At 40.9% G+C, this 14,074-nt stretch overlaps 1 protein-coding gene across 8 annotated transcripts in view; it reads right to left on the bottom strand.

Moving 5' to 3' along the window:
• Positions 1–14,074, bottom strand: part of KIAA1217 (KIAA1217 ortholog) — a 255,962-nt gene that overhangs the window by 47,931 nt on the left and 193,957 nt on the right. For 5 of the 8 annotated variants that reach the window (XM_074946095.1, XM_074946088.1, XM_074946093.1 and 2 more), the window contains 2 exons: positions 8,311–8,415; positions 7,702–7,751 (listed from right to left, as the gene is read on the bottom strand). In XM_074946095.1, coding sequence (XP_074802196.1) covers positions 7,702–7,751; positions 8,311–8,415 — 155 coding nt within the window. The remainder of the gene's footprint in view (positions 1–7,701; positions 7,752–8,310; positions 8,416–14,074) is intronic. The other 3 variants (XM_074946089.1, XM_074946092.1, XM_074946094.1) reach the window with 1 other exon arrangement.

Below are 14,074 nucleotides of genomic sequence, written 5' to 3'. Positions count from 1 at the left end.
CAGGCACACAGGTGTGTGGAAAACAAGCACAGGAAAACATCCTAGTCGGCTACTCAATTACCAGTTACATGTTCCCAGCTAGCAACTCCACAGGCTTATTCTTAAAAAGTATAAAAAGAGTAACCACCATATTCCCAAACCAGAAATAAAATGGTGGCACAACAGACACTATCCAACTGTATGCTGCCCCCACTAATCTGCCCATCCCCTCATCTTCGATTGCCATCTACACAGAACTGCATTTAAAACCAGCACTGGTTGTGCAGGACTCTACAAATGATTTTTAAAACAAACAATCACAAAAAGCTGTGAAACTATGTTCTTAACAAAACATTATTCCTTGATCAAGCCGTCATAGTTAGGCCAGTTCTTTTTACGTGCATAGTAGTTTTCTTCATGTAATACAATCAAATCTGAAATCAGCAGCCAGTATCCACATTACATCTGCATTTTGACATTTCTCACTTTTAATAGTCGTCTTAGTGTGTTTTTCCCCCCGAAACAGGCAGACTGAGAGACTGTAAGCAGGACCTGCCTCATTTTTTGAATAACTCCACAGTATTATGTTGCCTTGCACACCCTGCTGGTCACAATGGCAAGTCAGTCCCTTGTGCACAGAGTAAGAGGACAGTATGTCTGCAGGTTCCCTGTCTGTTATACATCTGTCACTCCCATTCCTCCTCACTCCAACCACCTCCTCCACTCTCAGGAAAAACCTACAGCCTGCATAAACTGAAAGCAACTTGTCAATGAAGATGGGAATCCTTCCTGTGCATAGTAGCTTAGGTCACTATTTGCTTCACCCATGCCCCGCTCTATGACAAGTTTAATGAAATCAAAGCTAAAGCTAGAATTGCAAGCTTTTCTTTGCTTGTTAAGGATAAATCCTCAGTGTAGAGAGGGACACTCTGCACACCACACCCACTGCATGAAAATGAACCCTGTGGACTTATATTTACACCCAGTCCACTAATCATTAGTTGGTTGAGTCAACTAGCAAAGCATACAAAGATAAAGCACAGCCTGCTGCAAACATGTTGTTCTTTTGGCAACAGGTGTATGTGCCTTATCATGTTATTTCCTCAAATCCTTCCCACATGGAAGATGTTTGAAAAAAAGGCAAACTGTCCATTTTCTGATGTGTGTCTTTGTTTTCATTTAAAAAGAGGCTGGGGGATTTGTAAAAATCGTCTTCACTGGTTTATTTAAATATGTAAAATCAGGAAACAAAGCAGCAAGTCCTGTCCATAAAAGCATATGCATGATGGACTGCACCCACGCAGTACACTGCTGTACCATACCATCGACTTCCTGATACATGAAGAGACAAAAGGCTGTTCTAACCCACGGCTTGAAGCTGTAATGCTATACCTTACTTAAACACACTCCAGTTAGATCTTAAATAACTTAAACAACACCAGCTTCATTTCATTGCTGAGCAAGCTATCACATATTTTTGCTACACTTCAGCATCATTCAATACTCGCTTACCTTCTAAGGAGCTCCTTTACAAAATGCAATGCTTGAGAAACAAGCAGCCTTTGTGTTTATTGCTATCCTGTGCACATTTCACACTGCAGTCTAATATACATCAATACTTATCTATGCATCTGCCAATATGTATGATGCAGCTTTCTTTGTAGGGACATCTCACTTTCTCCATCCCATATGCACCATTTTTTTCGCATTTTTTTAAAAGAAGAATATTAAATTCACAGACAATACAGACAGGATTCCCAAAAGGTTCTGAAAGCTGTTCTTTAAAAGTTCAGATTCTTAGCCATAATTCTGGGCTTTTTATTTTTTTAAAAAGCCTACCCTTTTAATCCCTGCCCCAGGCAATAGCTCCCACAGTTCAATCACCAAACCAGTGATCAGACAGGCAGGCGTATGCCTCGTACCCATAAGCACTCCCAAAAATCTGGCCCCCAACCAGTATATATACCTCCCACACTTGCCTGTCCTCCTTGTAACTAGAGCTGGATTGTGATCCACTTCCTGAAAAGACAAGTGCCCACCCCCTGCCCAACCTAATCTCCCTTCCTGCCACTCGCTCTCACAGGTAGGTCTTTTTCTTGTTCTCTGGTGTGCCACTCCAACCACTGCCATGAGCCTGCACTAGCCACCTGTTAGCCATGGTATCCATTCAGAGGTGCAAGTAAGCCAGTATGCCCCGGTGCAGCGTACTGGTAAGAGCCGGTGTGCCGTACTGGGACCGGCTTTCCCAGACGGCAATTTAAAGCCCTGGGGTAGCAGCGGCGGGGCTCTGGTGGGGATTTAAAAGGGCTCGGGGCTCCGGCAGATGCTACCACAGTGGAGCCCCAGGCCCTTTAAAGCTCTGCCAGAGCCCAGAGCCCCGGGGTAACGGTGGCAGTCGGGAGCCCCCGGGGCTCCTCAGTGATCTAAAGGGCCCAGGGCTCCCAGCCGCCACTACCGCAGCTGGAGCCCCGGGCCCTTTAAATCAAGATTTAAAGGGCCCGGGGATTTAAGGCCAAGCCTCTTCCGGTTCAGGCCATGCCCCCTGCTCAGGACTCCGGCGTACCAGTAAGTCCTCTAACCCCTGTATCCATTGCTTTCTCAAGCACTACAGGGAAGCACTTGGAATATGAAATATTAGTACAGGGCAGGCTCTCAGCAAGCATGCAAGTGCTCTGGTGATCAGTAGTTGGTTTCCACAGATTGGCATTTCATCAGAAAGGAAGAACAAGACAGCTGAGTGAGAAGATAGTTGGTATGGGGAGTGTAGTTCTCTCTCTTGGAAGCAGGCCTACGCTATAGACTGGTGATTAGAAGGCCAGCTAGGCAAGAGCGAAAAGACATTTAATACAAAATATACTTTGCACTTCTATAGTGTTTTGTATTGAAAACATCCAAGTATTTTACAAAAGTTAGTGAACAAAGCTGAACAGCAGCCCCATTTTTAAACTGAGGCACAGAGAGGTGAAGTATTTGTAACATGTTCAGGACCAGACAGGTAGTCTGTGGCTGAGCATGGAATAGGACCCAGACTTTCTAACTCACAGTCCTTTGCTATAGTCACAAGACCATCATTCTCCTTCCATTTTACTATCCTTCAGAACACCTTTATTTATCTATCCAGGCCACTAAAGGAGGTTTGGGTTTGATCCAGGCTTGACTGAAGAGAAAGATAAGGCCAAATACAAAGATTTTTCGAACGGGGTTGCCCATCCACTCGTTAAAAATAGCCCTCTTGTATTCAAATATCACTAGGGATATATAGTATATTATATATATATATATATATATATATATATATATACAGTGTCACAATCATTTGAATCTCACAAATACTGGAATAGAGTCCACTAAACAAAATAAGAACATTCAAAGTTAAAGCTGCAACTTCACCACTAACAAGCTGTGGTTCCCAGATTTTGAAAGGTTTTCTAAAGAGCACATCGTCTTACATATATATACACATGTGACTTTGCCCGAGTCAACCAGGCCGCATTAATGATCATGTTTCATTTGCAAGAGTCAACAGAGCTCGAAGCCTGGCATGGTCCACTTTCAACAGGTGTATCCATGAGAGAACATTTTGAAGACATAGCTCATTATATAAGGAATTCACAAAGGGCAGGTTCTCCACTGCAGTGCACAACCCACCAACAGTGATGGATTAAGACAAGTTCAAACAAAAACATTGCATGTATTATGGTCCATCCCTCCCCAATAAACAACAACTTATTGAAGTACAGAAAGAAATATATTCCACCTCTCTTTAGGAAATTCTCAAGGCCCCTTCCTACCACCCTTCCAGGGAAATAGGCAAGTGGGATTGGGCCTGTGGTTCTTTGACAATCTGTGCCTTCTCTATCCTGGCCACTTGAAAAGAAAAATAGGATGGAAAGGAGTGAGGGTGGGTGGGTGTTTGTTGGTGTTCGTATGTCTGGGAGAGATATAAATCAATAGACAGAATATTTCTAATATTCTAATTTCTCTTGGCTTTTGGGGGCTGAAGCAGTTTACAGGGACATAGTTATAGGAGTCCCATTCACATCAGTGGCAGTTGCACAACTAAATTTGTGGAAGATCACTGTTTTTTTAACCCTGTTGTGCAGTTTATTATTATTTCTGTGATGTGTGTAACAGAGTTCTGTGAAAAAAACAGAGTTGAGTCTAAAGGAAAAAACCATGATAAGCAGACTTTATGACCGTAACAGTCTCATTTTATTTATTTAATATTTCAAGCTAAAGGACCCAAAATGTTGGCAAACTAAAAGGATACTGCTTTTTGGTTTTCATGAAATACCATATTCGAGATAACAATATTAAAGCACGGACAGGTACCTGTATATACAATTTAGAAGGTTTGAGTTTGTTTCCAATGAGCCTTTCCCATATTATTTCTGTTTGATCAAAGTCTCCTGTCATCAGGATATGTGATGTACAATATAATGTTGTACTATATTTCTGAGTCACTTTTTATCTTCCACAGCTGTTTCTTTGTTAAGGATGGGAAGCAAGTCCCATTTCCGCTTACCAGTGCTCTAGAAGGGATTGCTCAATCAATGTTTTTCTATAGCTCTGTTTTAAAGTGTTATTTGAAATTACTAAAGATGATGGTTATGTATGCTGTAGTTAAGTGAAAGTGTGTATTTTAAGAGGCTATTGCCTAATGGCCATACCTGATCCATGTCAGGGATCGGCCAAAACCAAATGAGAGTCAACAAAACTGATTTTGGAGGGTGAAGGTATGTTAAAATTAAAATATGTTTGGAGAAAAATAAAGGCATTATTTAGCATATGCTGACAAGCTGAGCAGAGCTATAAAGGAAATAGGAGCTCGAATTATCCACATACCTTGGAACATGTAATGCCTTGAACACAGGCAGTCCTTGCTTGGTCAGACCAAAGATTATTGTACTATGTGAAGTTTTCATATATAAACATAATTTATAACTCAGTAACTAAGCAGAGCTTTTTTTTGTAGAGTGTATTTTACATACCCTTTTATTTAAGGGGTCCCCCCCTCTTTATTACTACCCTATGCGAGTAAAATCTGGTTTTATTTAAGATAATAGGAATTGGAACTTGGGCTTAGGTAGCGACCCTCACTTGTGGGTGACATGCATAAACCTGACCTAGGGGGAACTTAGTGACAGTAGGTAGCTGCATGAATACAAGGTCTCAGCCATGGCATGAGTCATGATCTCCATCCCTAAACAGTGCTGCAGAAAAGGTTTGTGTGAGTTAGTAAAGGCACAGGGACAGCCAGAAGGCCTAAAAGGTACACAGTGCCATTACAACAAATGAAATACAAAGATGGGTAGATTTCAAGTTTCCAGTTATTATAAATGCTTTTTTAATGTGCATGTGCTATAATATAAGAAACAGAAACCTTTCAAATTGTTCAAAATATAGGATACATCAGTCTAGTGGGAATGGGCACAGTATTGGCTGCCAGGAGAGATTCAGTCATAAGACTGGTTTATGTGGTCTTGGGAACATCTCCCTACATCAGTTTCACCATCAGGGAAAAGAGAATAAATAATATTTGCCATGGCTACCTAGTACAGGCATTGTGAAGGTTAATTAGTTATTGTTGTTACAGTGCTTTGTATTTGACAGGATCTATGTGACTGCAAAATATTATCTATTTTTATCATATAATGACAATGAACTGGGGAAGATAATAGGAATGTTATTGAATATGATCCTATTGCAGTTCCTAGAAAGACAGATTATTTTTCTCTAAATTGCCTGAAAGTATTGAACAGCCATTTTTTTCTTTACAAACTGTACTGTTTTTATACCAAAGAACACTGTCCTACCTATTTAGGGTGAGATCCTGACTTCAGTGGGGCTCAAGGGGTCAACTGGAGGGATCCAGTTCTAGTATCAGGCTCTTAAATTGTTCTCTGCTGCATATGTTCAATATTTTCTAGTTCTGGTCTGTTTTTCTATTGGCCATGTTCAATCTGCGGTCACACTGCTATTCTAGGGAAACGGAATTCTTGGAGCTGAATTAACATCACCACTGGAATGGCTGGTGAGTGGTATAATAGCTTTCCTAATAAACTGCAAGGTTGGCAACCTGTATTTCATGCCAGACCAGAGTCCTCTTAGCTGGAACAGTGTTGCTAGCAATTACAGAACTGCTTCTGCTTGCATTCAATCCACTGCAATAGACACACACACAGGCCCAGAAAGAGACAAATTAACGAATGCTGCTGAAGACTGCCAGAGCAACTGACACTTCTGCAAATAATTTAAAGAACTTGTAGTTGCATGGGTGCTTATGTTAGCTGGCATGTTCTTTTGTAATATCCTTATCCCGCCCCTCAAAATTGCCCAGAACTGTGACTCTAAATATGACCTAATCCTGACATATGCTGAGGAACCTCAAACTTTATTGGCTTCATAGGAACTGATGACTACCCAACACATTGTAGGAGGATGCCAATAGTTAGTAACAGATCAATGTGGCTTAATAAGAGAAAATGCTATCTTGCTGACTGCTACGTTTCTTAGCATCATTATATCTATAGCATCTTATTGCCAAACTACCCTTACAGAAAATCCTACAGAATTTAATAGAGATGAAATCTATAGGTTTCTTTAGAAATGTAATAGGGGTCTGTAGCGAGTGACTAAAAATCTACAGAATTTAATTTAGAATTACACCTTGTCTGTAGGGCTGGTTTGTTTGCTTTAAATACCACCAATACAATTCTACATCAGGGCTAGAATTATCTATTTAATTCTACAGGAATGTTTAAACATCCTACAGAAAGGTTGTAATTCTCTACTAAATTATATAGGACATTTCCACAATGGATAAAAAAGGTATCCATTTTTTCTCTTACTAGTTGACAATTTGGATAGGTAAAAAGGCATTCAATAATATTTTAAACCATCTCAATATGCATAAATAGAGTTTTAGTAACAATGCAAGCAACGAGAGCCTGGTCTGCTCTGGAGCTGAATGTGGGATCATAGAGTCTCCTCACTGACTCTACTGGCTGCTGCACCTCTCTCTGCAGGAGCCGGTCTGCACACTCAAGCCCACATCACTGCATTGGTTACATCTGGGTCACATTTTCAAGTTCCTTTCCAACCATAAGGGACAGAAGCAATTTTTAAAAATAATGTAACCAAGATGCTAATACCCTCATATGACTCAGAGCTATAGTCATAGGCAAGTTCCTATGTCTTAAACCTGCCTTGCCTATAGCTGTATCTAAACTCTGCAGAGGGAGGGCCCAGCAGAGCACATGCGATCATATTCTTAATATCTGCACAGTCTGCTGTGAGCGCTATGGGATTTTGGTACCTCACATACGAAGAGCTTGTCTTGGGTGGAGTTTGTGAGGATACCACTATTTTTTTCCCCGAATACAAGTCCGGATTGGGAATATGCATTATAGGAGATATGCATATGCAGTGAAATTCACCCCTTTTCTGAGAACCAGCACAAGGGCTATGCCTTACCTAAATCTTGTGCTGGCTCCCTGCACAGGTGTGCATTTCACTTTGAAAGAAGAATAAACCCTGTCCCTTTCGAGTAACCACTGGTAACAAGGAACTGATTGGTTCTCATATCCTTTGATTATAGCCTTGCTTCTGACACTATAATTACAGTTGCATTAGCATTCCCATAAGATGTTAATATCTACAGGACTCTGAGTTACAGTGTAGATTTGTGTATTCTGTACAATTAAAAAAGAATGGTCTTACCTGCACTGTCAATATTGCTTTTACTGGACATGGTTTTCACCATCTTCTCACTAAAGAAAGAAAAGAAAAGAAAAGTCAGCTTTAAAATTTCCAAAACGGAATTTTTCTTGCAAATAGCTATTTAAGCAACTTTCAAGGACTAGCTTTACTGTAGATTTGCAGTGAGGTTTATCATAACTAAATAAAAATTACCCTGTTGACCATACAAACTGGGTTTTTGTTGTTGTTGTTGTCAGGATTTTTTTGTTTTGTTTTTTTTCATTTAAATTGCTCGTGGATTGTAGATTTGTGGGTTTTTTGTTTGTTTGTTTTTCAAAATAAGCTTTTAAATACAGGTTAAGCAAAGGGGTACATTTCCAGCACTAAGCACAGAGATTTAACCATATTATTCCTATTAACATCAACAAGAACAATGCAGTTAAATCTCCATTCATTGGCTGGAATACTTTTCCCACTCTGCCTAACAATCCAGCTCTTATCAAAAGTGATAAAAAAGTTTTTAAATGTTGAGCATTCAGTCTTCTGTTATTACATTAAACGTTTAATTTTGCTGATTGATCATTAACAATAATTACAGAGAAACAGATTTAATGAATTCTTTTTTTTTACCTAGAAGCATCTTTGCTATTACTTGTATTTGGCCCTTTAAAAAGCGCAGACTGAACAAGACCAGTTAAACTGGCAATCTGTTTCTCCATGGCTTGCATCCTCTCTCTGTAAGACAAGAGAATCGTTTGTTAAAGCCAGATATATTTGCTTTCAGACTCATTTTTCTAGATGAATGATTATCACAGGATTGGAAAGATGTTTGTGCAAAGGCTCATGGGTATCAATTTGCATACACCTTGTTAAAAAGGCTGGCCACATCCTGGTTTTAGACAAAGTGTCGTATGATAACAAACAGACATCTGCATGGGATAAAAAACAGATGATAAAAAGTATAGATTTAATATAGTGATCTCACGAAAGAGGCACTTAGCTCGTCAGCTAATAACTCCTGGAAACTATTGAAAATCATCCTCCCCAGAAACAATTCTGCAGCTATACATACATTTTCTTGTGTTTTTTTTAATCTCCATTGGACTAGAGTTTTACCTGAGTATAAGGACTATACGATGAAGGACTTCAGGCTCCTTGTTGTTAGTATTTTAACTATGCGCAAAACCAGAATCTTTGCTTCAGAAGCATTTAATTTGCTCCAGCTGCCTGCTTCCCACCCAAAATCAGAATTCTTTGCATTTGACATCATAGCTATCTGCTGTGAAAATGACTGCAATGTCACAATCACAGGCATAGGACTTCAGGTAAAGCAAGAAGACATTAACTCTAAAATAAAGAGATCCCATTGTCATGCAAATGTCCTAACTAATTAAAAAAAGTAGATGAAAAGAAATAGAGAACAAATATGGTACATAAGGGCTATTGTCAATATTTTTCTTGAGGTGCTGGTCTGTATTAAACAACAAGGACCACATTTTTGGACAGGGAAGCTGGAGGTCCACACACAATTGTGTATCTATATTTGCACGTGTAGTTAACAGAAGTGTACATAAAAATCAGGTAAATGCCCTTGAGACCAGCTCAACAGGTTCCAAAATAGCCATTTGCACACCGAGTTCCTTGATTTTCACATGTCATCATGGTAACTGCTGGCCTGTAGATACATAACAGTATAATGCCTCAAGTGTGCTTTTCTGAAAATTTGGCCCTAAATATTTAATACATTTAATGTTTTACACATGTATAAAATGTGGCATGACACTATATTTTTATCTTTACTTCCCTTGAGAAATCAGTGGGAAATCAGACTAATGCCATTCCAGAACATGCTAAGAATCATCCGAAAAACAAGATGAAAAACAAGATGAAACCACTTTCAAAAGATGAGTGGCCTGATACAGCAGTAGCAATCATACTACTTTGCAGAAGATTTGCACAAGAGAAATTGGGACATTCATACTCTGGGCCATTGTAAACTAAATGGTCGGGGGGACACATTCAGAGTTAGGTTTTTACTACATTACCACATCCACATGCCATCTTACAAGTGAGCTAGGCATATAGCAGTGCCTGCTCCCAGTATCAGGTCCCAGTACCAGCTTCAGGTTGGTTCCATAAAGAATACTAGTTGGTATGGGAAAGTCAAGCATGGGTGTCAATAAATGGCTGAAGCTAAATGAAATGATTGAAAGGATGCCACCACCTCTGCCACTAGTCACCAGGGGTCGCCTCACACCTGCTCTGGACATGAAATTCCACTTTGTTGGGAAGCAATGAGCTGTGGGGAGCTGAGAGAGATTCTGCATCTCTGAAGCCTCCATAAGATGATGTCAAGGAAACAGGACACCAGAAACATCTGTGACAGATAAGATCCTTACTGAAGGCAGAGGAGACACAAAGAAGGAGAGGGCTGAGTCAGCTGGCATCAAGGGATAAACTCTGGTGTGTCCGATCATTGCTTTAACCCACACACACACATACCCCATTCGTTTTCAAGCAGAAAGGCCACTTTAAAAGCGCCCTAAAATGCTAATGAATCTGACCTAATTTATTTTAAATTGAGAAATATGTTGCATCATTTCTGTTTCCACCATTATTGACCTCAGAACTAAGAAAAGTGCTTTGGACCACAGTAACCTTTGAAACCATCTAGTGGAACAAAGCACAAGCACTACATGTCTGAAGTAAAACTATTCTAACAAACTTTAATGCAGTGTTCCTGTCACTTAATAATGAAAGCAGTTTTCAGGTTTATCACCAAAAAACCTTTCTGGATCCAAACTGAACTGGAAGAAGACTATCTGCTTTACTAACACATAAATAACACTGTCTTTCCATCTCAGACTTGACAATCTGGAAACAATTTTATTGTTCAAATTAAATTATGGCAATACAAAACTGATAACGAAAGGTTAGGAAAATACATTTTTATGAGGGGGGGCAGGCTGAGAAGTAGAAGATGATGAGGAATCAACTTGTGCGATCAAACCCCTAGCCCACGTTATTGTCACATGGTAAGAACATTAAGGATGCTAAAGAACGCTACATACAGTGCAGAATTCTTTATTTTGCAAAAGACCAGGCAGGATTTTTTTAAATGGTTCCATTCTTATGTCCATGTATTTATTATGATCATCTAAGCCAAAAATGTCTTAAGTAGGTGGCCTAAAATTAAGCATCTAAACTGATATTTAGTCAACACAATAAAATTAGCCTGATTTTCAGAGAACTCACAGGTCCCAGTGAAGTCAATGAAAGCTACAGGACCTTTGAAGATCAGACTACTTTTATTATGGTGCTGAATATGAAGTGCCAGAGTTTGATAATTTTTCCTTTAATCATTAAATTTTCGGAATAAAAGATTGCCATCAGACCCGGTCACAGGATTGTACATAAACATTATGACAGCTGGGTCTAAACAGAACAGATGATCTATAGCCAGTGATGCTGATATGCTCATATCCAGAAGCTGGATATGAGTCAACAGTGTGCCCTTGTTGCCAAGAAGGCCAATGGCATTTTGGGATGTATAAGTAGGGGCATTGCCAGCAGATCGAGGGACGTGATCGTTCCCCTCTATTCGACACTGGTGAGGCCTCATCTGGAGTACTGTGTCCAGTTTTGGGCCCCACACTACAAGAAGGATGTGGATAAATTGGAGAGAGTCCAGCGAAGGGTAACAAAAATGATTAGGGGTCTAGAGCACATGACTTATGAGGAGAGGCTGAGGGAGCTGGGATTGTTTAGTCTGCAGAAGAGAAGAACGAGGGGGGATTTGATAGCTGCTTTCAACTACCTGAAAGGGGGTTCCAAAGAGGATGGCTCTAGACTGTTCTCAATGGTAGCAGATGACAGAACGAGGAGTAATGGTCTCAAGTTGCAATGGGGGAGGTTTAGATTGGATATTAGGAAAAACTTTTTCACTAAGAGGGTGGTGAAACACTGGAATGCGTTACCTAGGGAGGTGGTAGAATCTCCTTCCTTAGAGGTTTTTAAGGTCAGGCTTGACAAAGCCCTGGCTGGGATGATTTAACTGGGAATTGGTCCTGCTTCGAGCAGGGGGTTGGACTAGATGACCTTCTGGGGTCCCTTCCAACCCTGATATTCTATGATTCTATGATTCTATGCCTGTGACTGTAAAACCAGCTACGGTCTGGAGAAGAAGAATATGCTTTGGTATCCTCTCCCCCTCCTGTCTCCTACAGAGGGAATGTGCTGGCAAGCTTTCCTCCCTGAGTCAGAGGGGGGTTAGAAATAATGTGCTATTGAGACCCCAGTGGCAGGATGGGATGCAAAAAAACCCCAGGAGAGGAGGAAAGAAGAATGTGTTGCACGGGAGCAGGAAGGAGAAGAATGTGCTGCCGCAGCCTTCCTGAGGACCCCTCCAACCATCTTAGCATGAAGGAAGAATGTGCCCTCATCACCCCATGTCCCAAGATTAGCCTCCATCTCCCCCGCAGCAAGGGGAAAGGGGAGGGTTGCTTGTTTTTCAGTGTTACCAAAGTAACTGCACATTTTGACTGTACAGGAATAGAAAGGAACTTGCTTACATTGTTTGGTATGATTTTCACAGGAACACGGGGAGAGCCAGTTGTTGCGTGAGGAGAAGGGCAGGGCAAAGACTGAACGTACACCCGGTTCCAACAGCTTTCTCAACCATACTTGGCACCTCCTGCACAAGCAGCATGGTGCCTCAGCAAAACAAAGTACTGCTGGAGAAACTCCTCAGTTTTATTCTTCAGGCAAGCAGTTTATAATTCTCTTCCTAGCCAGTTGTTCAGAAAACAAGACTGTCACAGCCTCACCAATCTCACTCTCTGAGAGAAGCACAACTACACCAAAACCGTGTCTTTCTGGAGCCCAATCGCTGACAGCTCTGAGGCTTTAGATTCTATCATTAGGTTTATTTCTTGCGATTCAGTTGATCTTTGTGTGGAACAAGTCATCACCTGTATTGTAACTGGTTGGGGGTTGTTCTGTGCTGGGCACTACACTCTGCCACAGTGATATTCTTTTCCCACTGGGAAATATCCAAGCATTACTTGCATGTTCCTTCCCTTTCCTGGGGGTATCTTTTATGTTCACACTATAGAGGAGCTGCTTCATGCCCGGTACAGGCACAAACTAGAAATTCAATCATGCAATCGTTCATTTATGTTCATCACCTACCCTAGGCTATGTATGCACACCACTTTGAATACTCATATTCAAATGGCTCTTCCGATACCATCCCAGGAGCTACTTAGCATGTTATCCCAGAGCAGGCTTTTTCAATGTGATGACATTTTATGTTTAAACCAAGGTACAGATTCTATATGATTCACTAGGAACAAAGTCAGATACAGGCATAGACATATTTTCTCCTGTTTAACCATGGGAGAAGAGCATATGTTAAAAATGTTAACATCATAAAAATAGGCTGGTAATTTTTGTATGAACTGCTTCTATGCAGTGGGAGAGCTTTGCATTTCTCAATTCCCAGTTAGGAGTGGTACCGACAGACCTCACCTGAACCCTCTTCAGCAGGCAAGGTGGCTGGATGCAGGAACTCCAGGAGGGTGTAAAGTGAAGTGTAATGGGAATACTCTGCTTGCTGTCCCCAAGTAAAAGGATGAGCACAATTAAAGAGATGTTTGATTTCCGGCATACATTATCATACATCTCAATCATCTTATAATAAAACCAGAATCAAACTCTCTCACCTGCACGGTAAATTAAGAAGAACGCTTTTAAACATTACTGAGTGCAATAATCTTTGCCAATTCTTATACATGAGCAATTATCCCACATCAGCTATAGGAAGTGGAATGTCTTATCTTGGTCATATTCCTCAACTAGCAGGATGCCAAAGTGCAGGTGCCATTCCCCTGTACAAATCATATGGGTTCAGCCACTTGGCTTGGCTTTCACTGGATGAACTGCATGCAGAGAAACTATATGTGATTCTGCCCAAACACAGAGAGAGATCACTGCTAGCATTCTTTCTGGAGCAACCCAGGATACAAATTAGCACATGCCTTTTAAATGGGTGCAGCCTGCACTGCCTTCTGTAGTTAGCCAACTCTACTGGCAGGTATGGGGACAGGGCTGTGGCCACTACACCACCCCACTCTTTTTGGAGAGGCTGGTGCTAACAAGTGGCAATAGCATGGAGTAGCAGCTCTGCTCCCCACCCTACAGTCCCTGCGCAGGAGCCTAAGGTAGGGAGAAAACTTCTCGGAGACTTTCCTATCACACCGGGTCAGAGCCAGCCACAAGCAGGAGCCACCTATCATAGCCTTTTGCATGTGGGAGCCAAAAGTGGAAGCCTAATCAGAAAATACTCTTAGCACCAGTAAAAGCTTGCTTATAATTAGATACTCTACTACATTTG

The sequence above is a fragment of the Natator depressus genome, chromosome 2 (genome assembly GCF_965152275.1).
Source record: "Natator depressus isolate rNatDep1 chromosome 2, rNatDep2.hap1, whole genome shotgun sequence".
Classification (NCBI taxonomy): domain Eukaryota; kingdom Metazoa; phylum Chordata; order Testudines; family Cheloniidae; genus Natator; species Natator depressus.
This window is presented reverse-complemented; position numbering and strand designations above follow the sequence as displayed.